Consider the following 20,271-nt stretch of genomic DNA (forward strand, 5'->3'; position numbering starts at 1 on the left):
TCTGTTTACTTACACCCATTATGCCTATGATGCCCTTCATCATTTCTACACTTTCCACTTTCCTGATCCAATTGACTCATATTTACTGTGAGCATTCAGTTTCTCTACACATCTATCCAGCATCAGGGTGGCCTTCTCACCTGAACAGGATCACAATCAGGTTTATTATCATCAGCAAGTGTCGTGAAATTTGTTAACTTAGCAGCAGCAGTTCAATGCAATACATGATAATTTAGAAAGAAAAAGTAGTAAATCAATTACATTAAATATATTTATGTATATTGAATAGGTTAAAGTGGTACAAAAACTGAAATAATATATTTTTAAAAAAGTGAAGTAGTGTTCATGGTTCAATGTCCATCTAGAAATCGTATAGCAGAGGGGAAGAAACTGTTTCTGAATCATTGAGTGTGTCTTCAGGCTTCTGTACCCCCTTCCTGACGGTAACAATGAGCGATGGGGGTCCTTAATAATGGATGTCACCTTTTTGAGGCTTTTGAAGTTGTCTTGGGTACTACAGAGGCTAGTACTCAAGATGAAGCTGACTAATTTTCTGACTTTCTGTAGCTTTTTTTAGTACCAGATGGCAATGCAGCCTGTCAGAATGCTCTCCACAGTACATTTACAGAAGTTTTCAAGTGTTCCATTCACAAACCAAATCCCTTCAAACTCCTAATGGAATATATTGCCTTCTTTATATCAATATGTCGGGACCAGGTTAGATCCTCAGAGATCTTGACACCCAGGAACCTGAAATTGCTCGCAATCTCCACTTCCGCTCCTTCTATGAGGATTGATTCGTGTTCCCTCATCCAACCCTTCCTGATGTTCACAATCAGCTCTTTTATCTTACATTGAATGCAAGGTTGTTGCTGCGACACCACTCAATGAGCTGATATATCTTGCTGCTGTACACCCTCTCATCTCTATGAGATGATGTTAATGGTTACATCATCAGCAAATTTGTAGATGGTATTTGAGCTATACCTAGCTACACAGTCATAGGTATAGAGACAATAGAACAGAAGGCTGAGCACATACCCTGAGGTGTGCCAAGTGTTGATCATCAGTGATGAGGAGCCATTATTACCAATCTACACAGACTTGTGGTCTTCCTGTTAGGAATTTAAGGATACAATTGCAGAGGCCCAGGTTCTGTAGCATATCGATCAGGACTGTGGGAACGATAATGTTAAATGCTGAACTATAGTCAATGAACAGCATCCTGACGTGTTTGCGTTGTCCAGGTGACCAAAAGCCATGTGAAGAGCCATTGAGATTGCGTCTGCATAGACCTATTGTGATGAAAGGCAAATTGCAGTGGGTCCAGGTCCTTTCTGAGGCAGGATTTCATTCTAGCCATGACCAACATTTCAAAGCATTCCGTCCCTGTAAGTGTGAGTGCAACTGGATGATAGTCATTAGGGCTGCTCACACTACTCTTCTCCAGCACTGGTATAATTCTTGCCTTTTTGAAGTCGGTGGAAGCTTCCAACCATAGCAGTGAGAGGTTGAAAATGTCCTTGAATACTCCTGCCAGTTGGGTGCCACAAATTTTCAGAGCCTTACCAGGTACTCCATTGGGTCTGTTGCCTTGCAAGGGTTCACCCTCTTGAAAGACAGCCCGCCATCAGTCATTGAGATAGAGATCACAGGGTGATCAGGTGCAGCAGGGTTCTTTACAGCCGTAGTTATATTCTCCCTTTCAAAGTGGGGATAAAAGAAGTTGAGCTTGTAGTGAAGCATTACTGCCATTCATGCTATTTGGTTTCACTTTGTAGTAAGTAATGTCTTACAAACCTTGCTAGAGTTGACTACATCCAATATTGCCTTCTACTTCACTTGTAATTGTCTCTTCACCCTTGAAGCAGTCATAACTGGTTTTCTTGTACAGACCTGGGTCACCAGAGTTAGATGCCACAGACCTAGCCTTCAGAGGATGATGAACCTCCCTGTTCATCCACAGCTTTTGATCCATCCATTTCCATTCCACCACCACCCTATTTTGCTTCACAGAAACTCATTCTCAAATGAACAACTTCTCCCTTAATTCTACTTTTCCATCCAATCAAAGATGTGGCAACAAGAACCAAGCCTTGTCCAGCTCTGTGGGGTGTATGGAATCATTCTCATTTCAGCTCTAAGCTCCCTTCCTCACCTCTTTCCATGATTTCCTGGTTCACTCCTCCATCTCCACCAACATCCACTCCCTTCTTCTTAGGACTTTCCAATGTAACAGCATTAATGATGTTTATTGTGCTGCTTATTGCTTTCATACAGAATTTGAAATTCTCATAATCTTTGCTGCCACTTTCCATTCTACTCTCATAAATTTAATCTCAGACTCTTCCCTTCCCCACCTCCATCTCAGGATGTAGATTAAGAAACAACAGATATTTTGACTATATCTTGCTCTTGGCCTCACCTTCCACTCTTCTGATTTCTATATGCGATGGATCATCCAGCGTACCTTGCCCTATCACTATCTTCCCTTTAAGCATCACGTTGCAATTTCCTGGATCACCTTTCCTTCACCTCAACAAACCAAGACACCTTCCAAGCAGCCTTTTATTCCCTCTCCTGCAGTCCCATCCTGAGACTGCAATACAAGTTTGCAGATGATCCTACATCAGTAGGCCAGATCTCTACCAACAGGTTGGAGTACGGAAAGGAGATAGAGAATTCAGTCGGATGGTGTCATGACAACAATCGTTCCCTCGATGTCAGCAAACAAAAGTACTTCAAGATCTACATGCTCCTATCTACGTCATCTGCACCATAGGAAGTATCCTATTGGCTTGAAATGGCAACTGCTCTGGAGAGAGTTGCGGACACAGCTTAGCACATCCCCTTCGTGGACCGTCTATACTGCTTGCTGCCTCTGTAAAACAGCCAGCATAATCAATTATCCATCTGAGACACTCTTTCTTCTTCCCTCTCCTATTGGGTAGAAGATACAAAATCCTGAAAGCACACCTCACCAGGCTAAGGCCAGCTCCTACCCCATTCCTATAAGACTTTTGAATAGTTTCCTAATACAATTAAACTTAAACTATCTCACTGAAATCTAGCACCTTACTATCTACCTGCACTGGACTTTCTCTGTAGCAGTTACACTTTATTCTGCATTCTATCATTGTTTTATCTAGTATTACTTCAAAGCACTGTGAAATGAATTGATCTGTACGAACAGTATGCAAGCCTCTGTACCTTGGTATATATAACAATAAGAAATCAATTCCAATTCTAAATAAATGTTTAATAGTTTGCATTAAACTTTGTCACAATTTCAGCTTGGCTAAACATGCACATTTGCGGGTTGCGGGGATGGAGAAGACCACTGGCCTTTATATTTACCATACTGGTAAAAGTCAGTAAAACTCATCATATTCAAGACAATGCCTAATAAAGTACAATAAAAAATTGGGGGGGGGGAAAGAGAGAGAAGTACCTGTGATAGTAGATTTAGAGCGGGGGCTCCCAATCTGATTTATGCCATGGAGCTTTGCCTTTATCCGAGGGGGTCTGTGGTCCCCAGGGATTGGGAGTCTCTGGATCTGGGCCAAATGGGAATAGCTTGGCTGGTACCGTGGTTGGCATGGATGAGTTAGGCCAAAGGGCCTGTTTCCATGCTGCATGGCAAGGTAATTCTGGAAAAATTATTAGAACTAAAAGAGCTCACACAGCTGTGCATCTATTTGCACATGGGAACAAAGGAAATGCTAAATTAGAAACCAAAATACGAAAGCTGCACCCAATAAAGGCTCACTATTTAAATATTTTGATTGATCATTTACATCTATGAGTTTATTTCTGTTGTAAGTCTGCAATGATATACTTCTCTGGGCCTGATATTAGAAATGATATAAAAGTTTTCTCAGTATCATAAACTACAAGGCCATGTGCCATATACACATTAGAACAATATGACAGTTTTCATTATCAGACATTAAGTGGTATCCAGAATTGATTTCATTGCACCTGTTATTACTCACAAATTAGTATCACATAAAAATATTCAAATAAGTATGAACTATTTGAAATACAAGTAAAAAGTACAGATCATGGAACTCTGAAAGGTAGTAACTGGTAGAAATATTCAGCATCTGTGGAGAGATGGTGTTAACAGTTTAATCAGAACATTAACTGCTGTTCCCCGAGTGAACACAAACTTTAACTAAAGTGACACCAATTGCTTTTGCTATACAATTTAGTTTTGGTCAGCCGTGGAAGGCCAATAATGCATAACTATACAAATTCACATATGCAAATTTTTACTGTATGTATCCTATAATGGGTGGCAGAGTGGAGATATTTCTCTACCAAAGGAGGTGTAAGGTGCTCATTCCCTCCGCTAGCCTGCAGGGCACCCTTGGGCAAGGTACAACACTTGCTTATCCCCTGATCAGGGTCATGTGAAGCCATGGGAGAAGGTGGTGGATGGTCATATGAGCAGCTGATGCATGTCACAAGTCCTGGTTTTGTGCCACTGACGCCAGGCAGACAGTCTCTGAAGAGTATTGCTAATGGCTGAGGTCACCTGTCTTGTAAAGACACTGCTCAGAAGACTGCAATGGCAAACCACTTTTGTAGAAAAGTTTGCAGAGGTTTGTCATGAGCCTACACCATATGACATGGCAAATGAGAATAATGGTCCTACAATATTTGTGATTCCCTGTATTCAAATAACTGCTATTGAACAAGAAGTTTTGAGGAGGGTGGGGGAAATCAGCTGTTCTTCTGCAGCCTCAGAAATTTGAGGCACAATTGACCATTTAACCATGGCAAATGCAAGTTTGGGGGCTTTGATATCCATCTCAAGGTGCTCTTTGTTCTCAGCACAAGTACTGGGAGAGCTGTGTTGACCTGTAAAACAAAATTAATTGGATTTAGCTAAGATGTAATATATAATAACCTTGCCTCTTATTTAAAAGTCCACAGATTGTGCTCAAACGATGCTGTACTTTACTAGATCTTCAGCTTTATATGTCCAAGTGCCTTTAAATGAATCAGCGGACCTCAATTCAGGACAGAAAACATTGGTGGAAATTGTCTACAGGCCTCCAAAGTCAAAGTTGAATAAGTATACATATGCGTACAGCACATGAATGCACAAGTGCAAAGAAAAACTTACTTGTAGCCACAACACTGGCACAAGAAAAAGCACAATTAAAAAGATGGCAGTTGTGACATAGGATACACAAAAAATAAAGAAATCTATAGTAAATAGCATCATAATGATGGTACAATAATTTACATACAGACATTACATAATTTACATAAAATAACATTCATATTAATTTAAAGGATGAATTCCTGGAATGTATTAATTAATGGATTTCTAGATCAGCATTTCAAGAATTAATGTGGGATATGGCTATTTTAGGTTAAGAAGGGATTGATTAACAATTGTGTAAAAAACGCAATGAGAAAGAATGACCAAAATGTGACAGATTTTATATTAAGCTAGAAAGTGACATCAATCTGAAATGAGGATTTCAGTCGAAACATGAAATAATAGTAATTTTTACTTCTAGAGCACTTTTTCATACAAATGATGTAGTTCAAAGTACTTTACAATGGGATAAAGTGCAAACATGAAAATAAAAGACAAAAGTTTGTTAGTTAAAAGCAAGGAGAAATAAATAGGTTTTAAGCTGATGTTTAAAAGTGTCAACTGAGTCTGCTTTCCTTATTGTTTTAGGTACTGAATTCCCCAGTTGATGAGCGCAGTTCAAAAAGCTAACCTGCCGATTACCTTTTGAGGGAGATTGTTTAACTTTTAGAGACCAGCAGAAGACCTGAGAGCTGGTCTTCTAAACTGGGTAATTTGGATGTGGTCAAATGGAAAACGACATTAAAGTTGTGACAGTGGACATACAATAGCTAGCATCTGAGACATAACTTCTTACAAAAGTATATTCTCTTGTGGCACAAACACAACAGGAAATTTGGTCAATCTGAGGAGTACAGTCCGAGACATCTCAGATCGGGTGCAGATTATTCTCGAGAGGGAGGGCAAGAATCCAGTTGTTGTGGTCCATGTAGGGACCAATGACGTGGGTAGAATGAGAGAGGGGGTCCTGCGTAGGGAGTTCAGGGAGTTAGGTACGAAGCTGAAGAGCAGGACCTCCAGGGTAACAATCTCAGGATTGCTACCTGTGCCATGTGCGAGTGAGACAAGGAACAGAAGGATTATAAAGATTAATACGTGGCTGAGAGGATGGTGCAGGAGGGAGGGCTTCAGGTTTGTAGATAATTGGGCTTTGTTCCAGGGAAGGTGGGATCTGTTCCAAAGGGACAGTTTACACCTGAACTGGAGCGGTACTAACATTCTTGCAGGGAAGTTTGCTAGTGCTTCTTGGGGGGGGGGGGGGGGGGGTTAAACTAAATTTGCAGGGGGCGGGGATCCAGAATGTGAGGGAGGATAGCAAGAGGAAGAATAAAGGACAGGTGGGGACAACACGGTTCCAGATTATTAAGTGTGTAGTAGAGGAAGGTGGGGCGGAACAAGTGATAAGGAGGACTCATGTACAGTGGGATGGTCTAACGGAACATGGAGTTAAATGTGTTGAAAGAATAAGTAAATTTAGGAAGGACAACAAAATTCTAGGGGCGTATAGCCCGATGGGAGTTCAGGGAGCTGGGTTAAGCACAATAGGCAGCGATTCAAACAGAGAGAGGAGAAATGGGTTAAAAATTCTATATCTGAATGCACAAAGTATCAGAAATAAGGCAGATGAGCTTGAAGCCCAGGTGCGAATGGGTAACTATGATGTTGTTGGGATAACGGAGACATGGCTGCAGGGAGATCAGACCTGGGAAATAAATGTACAAGGGTATACGTGCTATCGTAGGGACAGAAATGTGGGCAGAGGGGGTGGGGTGGCCCTGTTGGTGAGGAATGAGATTCAGTCCTTTGCAAGGGGGGACATAGGATCAGGAGAAGTAGAATCTGTGTGGATAGAACTAAGGGCAAAAGTACCCTAATGGGTGTTGTCTACAGGCCACCAAACAGTAGCATGGATATTGGGTGCAAGTTGAATAGGGAGTTAACACTGGCATGTGGCAAAAGTAATGTTGCAGTAGTTATGGGGGATTTCAACATGCAGGTGAATTGGGAGAATCAGGTTGGTGCTGGACCACAGGATAGGGAGTTTGTAGAGTGCCTACGGGATGCATTCTTGGAACAGCTTGTATGAGAGCTGACCAGGGACAAGACTATTCTGGATTTAGTGTTATGTAATGAACAGGATTTGATAAGCAATCTTGCAGTAAAGGAGCCATTAGGAGGTAGTGATCACAATAAGATAAGCTTTTATCTGCAATTTGAGAAGGATAAGGGCAGCTCGGAGGTGTCAGTGTTGCAGATGAACAGGGGAAACTATGGAGCCATGAGGGAGGAGCTGGCCAAAGTTGACTGGACGGATAGCCTAGCAGAAAAGACAGTGGAACAGCAATGGCAGGTATTCTTGGGAATAATGCACAAGGTGCAAAATCAGTTCATCCCCCAGAGAAGGAAGGATTCAAAGGGGGGAAAGGGGCCATAGTGGTTGCCAAAGGATGTCAGAGATTGCATAGCATTAAAAAAAAGGAAATATGATAGAGCTAAGGTGAGTGGAAGGACAGATGATTGGGAAGTTTTTAAGGAAAAACAGACCTTAACTAAAAAGACAATACGGGGAGAAAAAATGAGGTACGAACGCAAGCTAGCCAGAAATATAAAGGAAGATAGCAAAAGCATTTTTTTAGGTATGTGAAGAGAAAGAAGATAGTTAAGAAGAATGTTGGGCCCTTGAAGAATTAATTGGGTGAAATTATTATGGGAAACAGAGAAATGGCAGAAGAATTTAATGAGTACTTTAGATCTGTTTTCACTAAGGAAGACACAAGCAATCTCCCAGATGTATGGCTGGGCCAAGGACATATAGGGTAACAGAGGAAATGAAACATTGACATTTGGAAGGAAACGACGATGAGAAGACTGATGGGACTGAAGGCTGACAAATCCCCAGGTCCAGATGTTCTGCATCCTAGGGTACTAAAGGAGGTGGCCCTGGAAATTGCGGATGTATTGGTAATCATTTTCCAATGTTCCTTAGATTCAGGATCAGTTCCTGAGGATTGGAGAATGGCTAATGTTATCCCACTTTTTAAAAAAGGAGGGAGGGAGAAAACACAGAACTATCGACCTGTCAGCCTGACATCGGTGGTGGGAAAGATGCTAGAGTCCATTATTAAGGATGAAATAGTGGCATATCTGGATAGCAGTGATAGGATTGGGCCGAGCCAGCATGGATTTACCAAGGGTAAATCATGCTTGACTAATCTGTTGGAGTTTTTCAAGGATGTAACCAGGGATTAGATGGGGGAGATCCAGTGGATGTAGTGTACCTCGATTTTCAGAAGGCATTTGATAAGGTCCCACATAGAAGATTGGTGGGTAAAATCAAAGCTGAGGGCATCGGGGGGAAGGCATTGACATGGATAGAAAACTGGTTGGCAGATAGAAAGCAAAGGGTAGCGGTGAATGGGTGTTTCTCGGAATGGCAGGTGGTGACTAGTGGGGTACCACAGGGCTCGGTATTGGGACCACAGCTGTTTACCATTTACATTAACGATTTGGATGAAGGCATAAAAAATAACATCAGCAAATTTGCTGATGATACTAAGCTGGGTGGCAGTGTGACATGTGATTAGGATGTTAGGAGAATTCAGGGTGACTTGGATAGGCTGGGTGAGTGGGCAGATGGCGTTTAATGTGAATAAGTGTGAGGTTATCCACTTTGGGAGCAAGAACAGAAAGGCAGATTATTATCTGAACGGTGTAGAGTTGGGTAAGGGAGAAATACAAAGAGATCTCGGAGTCCTTGTTTATCAGTCACTGAAGGTGAATGAGCAGGTGCAGCAGGCAGTGAAGAAGGCTAATGGAATGTTGGCCTTTATTACAAAGGGAATTGAGTACAAGAGCAAGGAAATCCTCTTGCATTTGTAGAGCCCTGGTGAGACCACACCTGGAGTATTGTGTACAGTTTTGGTCTCCAGGGTTACGGAAGGACATCCTGGCTGTAGAGGAAGTGCAGCGTAGATTCACAAGGTTAATTCCTCTGTCTGGACTGTCTTACGCAGAAAGGTTAGAGAGACTGGGCTTGTACACGCTGGAATTAAGGAGATTGAGAGGGGATCTGATTGCAACATATAAGATTATTAAGGAATTGGATAAGATAGAGGCAGGAAATATGTTCCAGACGCTGGGAGAGTCCAGTACCTGAGGGCATGGTTTGAGAATAAGGGGTAGGTCATTTAGCACAGAGTTAAGGGAAAACTTCTTCTCCCAGAGAGTTGTGGGGGTGTGGAATGCACTGCCTCGGAAGGTAGTGGAGGCCAATTCTCTGGATGCTTTCAAGAAGGAGCTAGATAGATATCTTATGGATAGGGGAATCAAGGGATATGGGGACGGCAGGAACAGGGTATTGATGGTAATTGATCAGCTATGATTTCGAAATGGCGGTGCAGGCTCGAAGGGTCGAATGGTCTACTTCTGCACCTATTGTCTATTGAAATCAAATATGGCTGTGAATCTAAGGAAAAACCATAATAAAGTTGCCTGAAAAAGCATTAAGCCTGAAGCCAGTGCTTTGGAATTGAGCAAAGGATGTTCAAGAAACTGATGAAGGTAAATAGAACATAAGTGAATTAGATTGGGGTAGCACAATGACACACCTAATAAAGCTGTTGCCTCAATGCTCCAACTACCCAGGTTCAATTCAATCCTCCAGTGTTGTGTGGGAGTTTGAATAATTTTGAGACCACACAAGTTTCCTCCACGCGCTCGTTTCCTCCTGCATCTCCAAAGAGCTACAAGTCATCAGGTTTATTGGCCACTATCAAGCTGTCCTTCTTGTCCAGGTTTGTGCTAGAAATTTGGAGAAATTGTGGAGAGAATTAAAGACATTAATGTAAATGGATGTTTGATAATTAGTGTAGATTCAGGGAGCCAAGAGTCTGTTTCTATGCTTCCAGCTTTTATTGAAACATTAAAATGAAATGATTAGCAAATATGGCAGATGATCCTTTCAAGATGTGAACCTTTATAATGGGGTAGAAGGCCGGTTGGTGGTGTAGTGGCATCAGCACTGGATTTCGAGGTGGATGATTCTGAGTTTGCATCTGGCTGGGTCACAACCGGGGCAGCAGCATCTGTGTGGAAGAAAGTCCCAGCAATCTACTTCCATATTTTGCCATGAAAACCCTGTGGACTACACTATCCATAGGGTGTCATGAGCTAACGACATGAGGCACAAGCCTCCAATCTGTATTACAATTTTCCACCACCATCCTCTGTCTCCTTCCACAAGTCAGCTTTGCAACCATTTGACAAGCTCATCCTGGATCCCATGTAATCTAAGCCTCCATACTTTTCTACTCTGTGGTATCCTAGCAAGAGCCTTATAAAGTCCACATCTACTGCACTGCCTCAAACATTTAAACTTTAAACATGAGGCACAATTTCCAAGACACAAAGCCATCTCTAACCCAGCTTTGCCTTTCCAAATGCTGGTTGACCTGTTTCTCAGAATCCTCTCCAAGTGCTTGTAAAGAAGTTGTAGATCTTCCAGCTCACAATCATTTATTATTATTTCATGGGCTCCAAAAGAACAGTAGATTTGGTCACCTAGGAGGTTACCAAATGTACACAAGTCAAGAAGAGAAAATTAAGGAAACCAGACAGAATCAGAAGTATGATTCATCATGGGAATCTTGTGGAAAAAGCTTAAATTCTACCAATAGCTTTACACAGACCCAAAAGCAAGACAAAACTCACAGATGTAATGAGCACTGTAAGTATGTAATAACTGCAATTATTAAAATACTATAATCTGATTGCCAAACTTTTTGTCAGAATTCCACTAAACCGAAAGAAATCTGATCACGTCACCATTTTCCATGTTTGACAGGGCTCCCCCTTTCCACCTCCTTCAATCCAGATGGATCAGAAGTTGGTGGTTCTCCACTTGGACCCTTAAAGCAGAGCTGTATATGGACTTCATGCATCAAAACCAGCTTAGCAAAACCATGAGAACCCATAAAACAATGGATCTGTGTTTGAATACATCATACAAAGCAGCTTCAATACTTCTAAACAATCCGATAAAGGATGGGTAATTAGAATTCTCACTTGACATTCAGCCCACCTTTGTCCAAAAAGTACTTTACTAGCATTGCAGTCATAAAAGATGTGACAAAAATAACAAGAACTTTTTTTATGCCAATCTATCAGTTATTCTTTAACAATTTAATATCAAGTGTACAACAGAAAATCATTTCACATTTTTAGTTAATAACGATCCAATTTATTGCAATTAAATCCAGAAAATAATAAAACTGAAAAATTATCACAATAGTAAGAATAATTTAATACTTTTACCCCATAATTTCCTTTGATTTACCACATGAAATTAAGGCTGTATTTGCAAACCATCTTATAAATTACCACATGCAAACTAAAGCAGAATGTTGTCCATACACATTTCTCATTGTAATTACTTTTTTTGTTTATCCTTCTAAATCTTATAAATTGTCATTGCATTAGAAATGGTAAAATGGAGCTGTGTTTTCTTAACAGAATTTCAATCTTCAGCCCTGTAATTTAAGCATTTTAATTCAAAACAAATAAAATGTGAACTTAGCCACAAGATGAAAAACAATTTTGGCATTTATTAGTATTTAGCATTTGTTATTTCTGAAAAGACAAACATCAGTTATAATACTACATCAACAGATCTTCTTATCCTTTGAGCCTGATCAAGGAGTTAATCTCTTTGGATCACGGGGGAACATCGATGTCTGACGTATATTATGCAATCCCAAGTATAGCATTGTGACACGTTCCAAACCTAAAGGTTGAGGAAAGGAAAAAATAATGAATACACAATTATATCAATTTGTATTTATTTATATATTGACACATGCAGTAAAAAGACATTACCTATACCGCCACCAGCATGCGGTGGTGCACCAAAGCGGAAGGAATCAATGTATGATTTTATCTTCTCTATATCTGTAATGCAAAAATAAAACCTCAGTTATACAACAATAAAGGGCATTGTGGCAATTAGCACTTTCATTTGGTAGAAATAATATACTGGAGTCATTGAGTTCACTCCTGTATACAGTGGTGCTAGAAAGTTTGTCAACCCTTTAGAATTTTCTCTATTTCTGCACTAGTATGTCCTAAAATGTGATCAGATCTTTACCCAAGTCCTAAAACTAGATAAAGAGAACCCAGTTAAGAACATTATACTTGATCCTGCTGAAGGATTTTGGCCCGAAACATCGACAGTACTTTTTTCTCATAGGTGCAGCCTGGCCTGCTTTAACATTCGTTGGTAGACTGACGTGTGTTTAGGGTCATTGCTTTACTGCATTACCCACTTTCCCTTGAGTTTAAGTTCACAGATGGGTCTTCCTGTAGAAATTGCTGGTACAGTTCAGAATTCATAGTTCCATCAAGCCGTCCTAGTCCTGAGGCAGCAAAGTCGGCCCAAACCATGACACTGCTACCACCGAGTTTCACAGCTGGGATGAGGTTCTTATGATGGAACGCAGTGTTTGCTTTTCACCAAACATAACGCTTCTCATTTAAGCCAAGACATTCTATTTTGGACTCATCCATCCACCGAACATTCTTCCAATACCATTCTGGCTTATTCACATGGTCTTTAGCAAACTTTAGACAGGCAGCCATGTATTTCTTGGAGAGCAGCAGCTTTCACCTTGCAACCCTGCCATGCACATCATTGTTGTTCAGTGTTTGCTGATGGTAGACTCGCGAACACTGACACAAGTCAATTCAAAAGCGGCCTGTGGCTCCTTCGATGTTGATCGAGCACTCCTGGGGAAAGTAACAACAATGTTGAATTTCCTCCATTTGTACACCATCTGCCTGACTGTGGATTATTGGAGACCAAACTCTTTAGAAATGGTTTTGTATCCTTTTCCAGCCTGGTGAGCATCAATAACATTTTTTCTGAGGTCCTCAGAAATCCTCTTCGATCAAGGCATGGCACACTTCTGAAAACCTGTGTGGTAAAGATCAGACTTTGATAGTGAAGACCCAGGTCTATGTTCTTTAAATAGGACAGGGCCTCCCGCACTCACACCTGATTGTCATCCCATTGATTCAAACATCTGACTCTAATTTCCCCTTTAAATGAACTGATAATCCTAGAGGTTCACATACTTTCCCAAATACATGTAATATTGAATCAATTTTCTCAATAAATAAATGAAGTATAGTGTTTTTGTGTTACTTATCTAATTGGGTTCTCTTTATCTAGTTGTAGGATTAATGTGAAGATATGATCATTTTTTATGTCATATTAATGCAGAAATAGAGAAAATTCTATAGGGTTCACAACTTTCTAGCACCACTGTAAATACTTCACAACCATTCATAGATACAGAGGGAAATTTTTTGCCTTTAATATAGCAATTGTAATTTAACAATTTACTACCAAGGGTACAACTGAAAATCATTTTAATTTATAAAGTAGTAATTATCCAATTTATTGCAACTAATTGTAGCAGTTAATTGGTGGGCAAGTTATCAATTTTAGATTGTCCAGTAAGACAGGAAGCATCCCATTTCCCATCGCTGAATGGTGTCAACCTGTCTTCAGATCTTATTGGTTTCAGCAAGCATCCATCTAGGCAATTGAGTTTGCTGTTCCTCTTACCACTTCTAATACTTACAAGCCAGCTAGAAACAAATAAAACCAGTTGACCAATATGCCATAATCCTGGCATTGACTGAATCAGGTACACTCAATTGCCAGGCCTCTGTATCTGTTAACTTTGTTGAATTGGAAATTCAAAAAAAATAAAATTATGTAGATGACACAGTGGGGGAGTTACGTTTCTCACAGCAGGCGTTGCAATTTTAAGACACATACCTATACCAAGTTGGACAGCTCGATCGGTTAAGACCTGAGGGTCATGGATTCGCTGGGCACCAGACAAAATCTCCTCTCCTCTCATAAACATGTCATACGAGTTGGAATATTTCTGGAATGTTGAACAATTTAAATAAAATACAGAAATGCAACAGATTTTGCAAGGATAAAGTTATATTAAAGTTAAAGTAAAATGGAAGTATTACTCACAGGGTTATGTGGATCTGGCATTGTATAGAAAGGTCTCACAGCTAGAGGATACTTGTCAAGGATATAAAAGTCTGTATCATACTGTGAGAAAAAAATGAATTAATTTTATTTGCAAAATAAGTCTTTTGAATAAAAAAAGTTAAAATAATATTTATATTTCAGAATCCAAATGCACAAAAGTCCCCAAAACATGCATCTTTAAAGAGCAAAAAATAAACTGATGGAAGAGTTCAGCAGGTTGAGCTGCATTTGTAGAGACAAAGGGACCCCATATCAGCACCGAGAGTGCGGAAGGAAGACAGCCAATGTATAGAATCGAGAGGGAGGGGTTGGACTAGGTGATAATAGAACCAGATAAAGAGAAGGATGCTGGGCAGATGTAACCAAGTTGGAGAAGAGATTAGAAATATGAACCAAGGGAGAAGAATATCCAGCTGGTGTAGGTAGATGGGTACGTGGGTGAAGGGCAGATAAAAATAGATGGCAGAGGCTGATAAGTGTTTGTAACAAAACAGAGAACATAGAACATTACAGCAAAGTATAGGCCCTTCATCCCACAATTGTTGTGTTGACTTTATTACCTACTCTAAGATCAATCTAACCCTCCTACGTTGCCCTTTATTTTTCTATCATTCATGGGTCTAAGAATTTCTTAAATGTCCATAATGTATCAGGTCCATCATTATTTAACAGGGCGCTCCATGCATCCACCACTCTCTGTGTGAAAAACTTACCTCAGACATGCCCCCTCTACTTTCCTCCAATCACATTAAAATGATTCCCTTTCATATTAGCCATTCCTGCCCTGGGAAACAAGTCTCTTGTGATCCACTCGTTCTATGCCTCTTACCATCTGTATGCCTCTATCCCTCAAAATTGCCGTGCAAGTTGATAAGGGTTACTAAGAAGAGGTATATTATGTTGGCCTTAATTAGTTGAGGGATTGAATTCAAGAGCTGCGAGGTAATTTTGCAGCCTTTTCTCTCTTGAGTGACACAGTAGTACAATGCATCCTGGGTTCAATTCAGTCCGTTGCTTGTAAGAAGTTTGTATGTTCTCCTTATGACCCATACAAGTTTCCTACCACAATCCAAAGGTGTACTGATTGGTAGGTTAACTGGTCATTGTAAATTGTCCCGTGATTAGGTTTCAGTTAAATCGGGGGTTGCTGGGCAGTGTGGTTCAAAGGGCTAGAATAAATAAATAAAGATAGATAGATAAATAAAAAAAACAAAAACCCTGGTTGAACCACATCTGGAATATTGTGTAGCACAGAAACATAGAAAACCTACTGAACAATACAGGCCCTTTGGCCCACAATGCTGTGCCGAACATGTACAGTCGGCCCTCCTTATCTGCGGGTTCAGCATGTACAGATTCAACTAACCACGGATTGGGAAAACTCGGAAGTTCTCTCTCCAGCACAATGTTTGAGCATGTACAGACATTTTATTTTTCTTGTCATTATTCCCTAAACGATACAGTATAACAACTATTTACATTTGTATTAAGTATAAGTAAATCAGAACAGGTACATCCGGTATTATTTAGCACCAATTAGTCAAACGCTTGTCTTAGTATATAGTATATTTTCTATGCATATTAAAAAACTTAAGAAATGTATGTATTTCAATAATTAAACCACTCCGTTGCTTAGTAATAATCGTAGCTTTCATCGGGGCAGGGCCTTTCACATGCTCCATTATTCTCACTTTATCCTATAAAATTGTTCCGATTGTTGATCGACTGTAACCTAATGCTTTTCCAATGACTGATGGCGTTTCACCTCTTTCCGATTGCTTTATTATTTCCACTTTATTTTCAATCGTGATGGTTTTCTGTCAACGTAACAGAAACACTGTGGGCAGCGGGACCCGAGCTCCACCGGGTCCTAAAGTCCACCGCACTGACAGGTTAAATAAGCTCCGGAGCTCTGCCGGGTCCTAAAGTCCACCACACTGAGACCGGTTAAATGAGGGACTTGAGCATCCTTGTTTTTTGGTATCCGTGGGGGGGGGGGGGGGGTGGTGGTGGTGTCCTGGAACCAATCCCCCGCAGATAAGGAGGGCCGACTGTACATACTTTAGAAATTACCTCGTGTTACCCATAGCCCTCTATTTTTCTAAGCTCCATGTACCTATCCAAGAGTCTCCACCACTGTTACCAGCAGCCCATTCCATGCACTCACCACTCTCTGTGTAAAAAACTTACTCCTGATATCTCCTCTGTACCTGCTTCTAAGCACCTTAAAACTGTGCCCTCTTGTGCTAGCCATTTCAGCCCTGGGAAAAAGCCTCTGACTATCCACACGATCAATGCGTCTCATCATCTTGTACACCTAGCGTTCTGTTCATCTCACTATTGGAAGGATGTGGAAGCTTTAGAGAGGTTGCGGAGGAGATTTACCAGGATGTTGTTAGTAGCCTCCATAGTGTCAAGGAGTGATGCCTCAAAAAGGTAGCGTTCATCATTAACGACCCTCATTACCCAGGACACGCCCTCTTCTCATTGTTACCACCAGAAAGAGAGGTATAGAAGACTGAAGGTACACACTTAGCATTTCAGGAAATACTTCTCTGCCTCTGCCATCTGATTTCTGAATAGACATTACACCCATGAACACGACCTCACTACTTTTTAAAATCTCTAATTTTTATTCTACTTATTTATTTTAATTAATTAATTAATTTATTCTACACCACCACAGTGGTGCTAGAAAGTCTGTGAATCCTCTAGATTTTTCTCTACTTTTGTATAAATATGACCCAAAATGTGATCAGATCTTCACACGTCCTAAAACTAGATAAGAGACCCCACTTAAATAATGAACACAAAAACATTATATAATTTATTACAATTGAACCCAGGTTGCTGGTACTATAAACATTATACAAAAAACAATTTATTTATTGAGAAAACAATCTAATATTACATGTACATGTTGGAAAAAGTATGTGAACCTTTGCTTTCAGTAACGGCTGTGACTCCCTTGAACAGCAATAACTTTAACTAAACATTTCCAGTAACTGTTGATCCGTCCTGCACATCAGCTTGGAGGAATTTTAGGCCATTCCTTCTTACAAAACTGTTTTCTCTGAGATGTAGGTGGGCTTCCTTGCATGAACTGCTTGCTTTAGGTCCTTCCACAATATTTCTATAGGATTAAGGTCAGGACTTTGACTCGGCCATTCTTCTTTTTAAAAAATTCTGCTGTTGATTTACTTGTCTTTTGGATCACTGTCTTGTTATATTATCCAACTTCCATTAAGCTTCAGGTGACAGACTGCTACCCTGACATTCTCCTGAAAAATATCTTGATACAATTTTGAATTCATTGTTCCCTCTACAATTGCAAGCTGTCCACACCCCTGAGGAAACAAAGCAGCCCCACACCATGATGCTCCTTCCACCATGCTTCACAGTGGGATGAGATTTGTATTGGTGTGCAGTGCCCTTTTCCCTCCAAACAATGTATATTTATGCCAAAAAAAGTTTGACTTTTGTCTCATCTGTCCACAGAACATTGTCCCTAAAGCTTTGTATAAAATCCAGGTGGTCTTTTGCAAACTTGACACATGCAGCAATGTTATTCTTTGGAGAGCAATGGTTTCTTCCCTGATGTCCTTCTGTGAACACCATTCTTGTTCAGTGTTTTTCTTACAGCGGACACATGAACAGAGACATTAGCAAGTTCCAGAGATTTCGCTGTTACCCTTGGGTTTTTTTTCCACCTCCTTCAGCATTGCATATTGTGCGCTTGGAGTGATCTGTGCAGGATGCCCACTCCTAGGGAAGGTAGCAACCGTACTGAATTTCTTCCATTTTTTGACAATTTCTCTTACCGTGGGCTGATGAACACTCAGGTCTTTCAAAATGCTTTTGTAGCCTTTTCCAGCATCTCGACAATTCTTCTTCTAAGGTCCTCTGAAAGTTTTTTTGATCAAGGCATAATGTATATAAACAGATATTTCTTGAGAAGAGCAGGCTCTGACAGTACTCTGACTTTGTGTGTCTTTTTTATAGGGCAGGGCACCTCTACACCTCCAGTCTCATCTCATTGACTGGAACACTTGACTCCAAATAGCTCTTGTAGAAGGCATTAACTCAGAGGTTTGCATACTTTTTCTAACAAACACATGTAATACTGAAACATTTTTTCCAATAAATAAATAAACAAGTATAATGTTTTTGAGTTATTTATTTAATTGGGTTCTCTTTATCTAGTTTTAGGACAGGTGAAGATTTGATCACATTTTAGATCATATTTATGCAAAAATAGAGAAATTTCTACAGGGTTCACAAACTTTCTAGCACCACTGTGTGGTGGGGGGAGGGAGAGGGGAGAGAGAGAGAGAACGCGCATGTGCACATCTATTATTATGTAGTGCCTAGTTGCTGCCACTGGGTTAACAAATTTCATGACATATGCTGATGATATTGAACCTGATTACGATTCTAATATCTAGTGATCATACTGCCATTAGTGTCAGACTGCTTTCTGGCAAAGGTGTATCTGTTAGTGGGAGGCCTCCAAAAATGAAATTTTGAGAGTACAAAACTTGTATGTGCCTGTCAGAATAAAACTAAAGATAAAAGGTTTAGAGAACCTTCATTTTCAAGAGATATTAAAGCCCTGGTTAAGGAAAAAAAGGCGCACGGCAGGTATAGAACATAGAAAACCTACAGCACAATACAGGCCCTTCAACCCACAAAGCTGTGCCAAACATCTCCTTACCTTAGAAATTACCTAGGTTACCCACAGCACCTCTATTTTTCTCCATGTACCTATCTAAGAGTTTCTTAAAAGATCCTATCGCATCTGCCTCCACCACCGTCGCTGGCAGCCCATTCCACGCAATCGTCACTCTGCATAAAAGACTAACCCCTGACACCTCCTCTGTACCTACTTCCAAGCACCTTAAAACTATGCCCCCTTGTGCTAGCCATTTCAGTCCTGGGAAAAACCCTCTGACTATCCACACGATCAATGCCTCTCAGCATCTTATACATCTCTAATCCTCCATCGCTCCAAGGAGAAAAGGCCGAGTTCACTCAACCTATTTTCATAGGGCATGTTCCCCAATTGAGGCAACATCCTTGTAAATCTCCTCTGCACCCTTTCTATGGTTTCCACATCCTTCCTGTAGTGAGGCGACCAGAACTGAGCACAGTACTCCAAGTGGAGTCTGACCAGGGTTCTAAATAGCTGCAACATTACCTCTCGGCTTCTAAACTCAGAAGGCCAATGCACCGTATGCCTTCTTAGCCACAGAGTCAACCTGCGGAGCAACTTTGAGCGTCCTATGGACTTGGACACCAAGATCCCTCTGATCCTCCACACTGCCAAGAGTCTTAACATTAATACTATATTCTGCCATCATATCTGATCTACTAAAATGAACTACTTCACACTTAACTGGGTTGAACTCCATCTGCCACTTCTCAGCTCAGTTTTGCAACCTATTGATGCCCTGCTTTAACCTCTGACAGCCCTCTACACTATCCACAACACCTCCAACCTTTGTGTCATCAACAAATTTACTAACCCATCCCTCCACTGCCTCATCCAGGTCATTTATAAAAATCACAAAGAGTAGGGGTCCCAGAACAGATCCCTGAGGCACACCACTGGGCCGCAACCTGGGTCAGAAGCATGCAGTATAAGGAGAGGTTAGTCAAATTTGGGTTTTCTTTGGAGAGGTGGATGCTGAGATGAGACATGATAAAAGTTCATAATATTATGAGAGGCATAACTAGTGTAAACAGTCGACGTTTCAGGCCGAGACCCATCATCAGGACAGATGACTGGGGCAAGCTTTTTTCCGCACAAAGAAATAGGTGCATACGTGAAATGTACTGGCCAGGGTGGGCAGTGACAGAGGCCTTCAAGAAGCAAATGAATGGGCAGTGAATGGACGGGTTTGGACATATGTGGACAGAGAGAATTGGTTTAGATTGACATTTAATTAATCTGACACAACAGCATTTGCTAAACGGCCTGGTCTTTGATCCATCTTCATTCTGATCTCAACATGATAGGTTAAATGGGGTGAAGTGTTGTGACAACTCCGGGGCATTCATGTTAGTTACAATATCAGGCTGATAA

The 20,271-nt window shown here is 40.7% G+C and overlaps 1 protein-coding gene across 1 annotated transcript in view; it reads right to left on the reverse strand.

Annotated features, from left to right (window-relative positions):
- Nucleotides 1-11,275: 11,275 nt before the first annotated feature.
- dars1 (aspartyl-tRNA synthetase 1) overlaps nucleotides 11,276-20,271 on the reverse strand; it is a 97,750-nt gene continuing 88,754 nt past the window's right edge. Inside the window, exons 15-18 of the mRNA XM_059970233.1 lie at nucleotides 14,166-14,246; nucleotides 13,956-14,067; nucleotides 11,990-12,061; nucleotides 11,276-11,897 (exon numbers count right to left, since the gene is read on the reverse strand). Of these exons, the coding sequence (XP_059826216.1) occupies nucleotides 11,806-11,897; nucleotides 11,990-12,061; nucleotides 13,956-14,067; nucleotides 14,166-14,246 (357 nt within the window). The 3' untranslated portion in view covers nucleotides 11,276-11,805. The remainder of the gene's footprint in view (nucleotides 11,898-11,989; nucleotides 12,062-13,955; nucleotides 14,068-14,165; nucleotides 14,247-20,271) is intronic.

Source organism: Hypanus sabinus, chromosome 5 (assembly GCF_030144855.1).
Source record: "Hypanus sabinus isolate sHypSab1 chromosome 5, sHypSab1.hap1, whole genome shotgun sequence".
Lineage (NCBI taxonomy): Eukaryota > Metazoa > Chordata > Chondrichthyes > Myliobatiformes > Dasyatidae > Hypanus > Hypanus sabinus.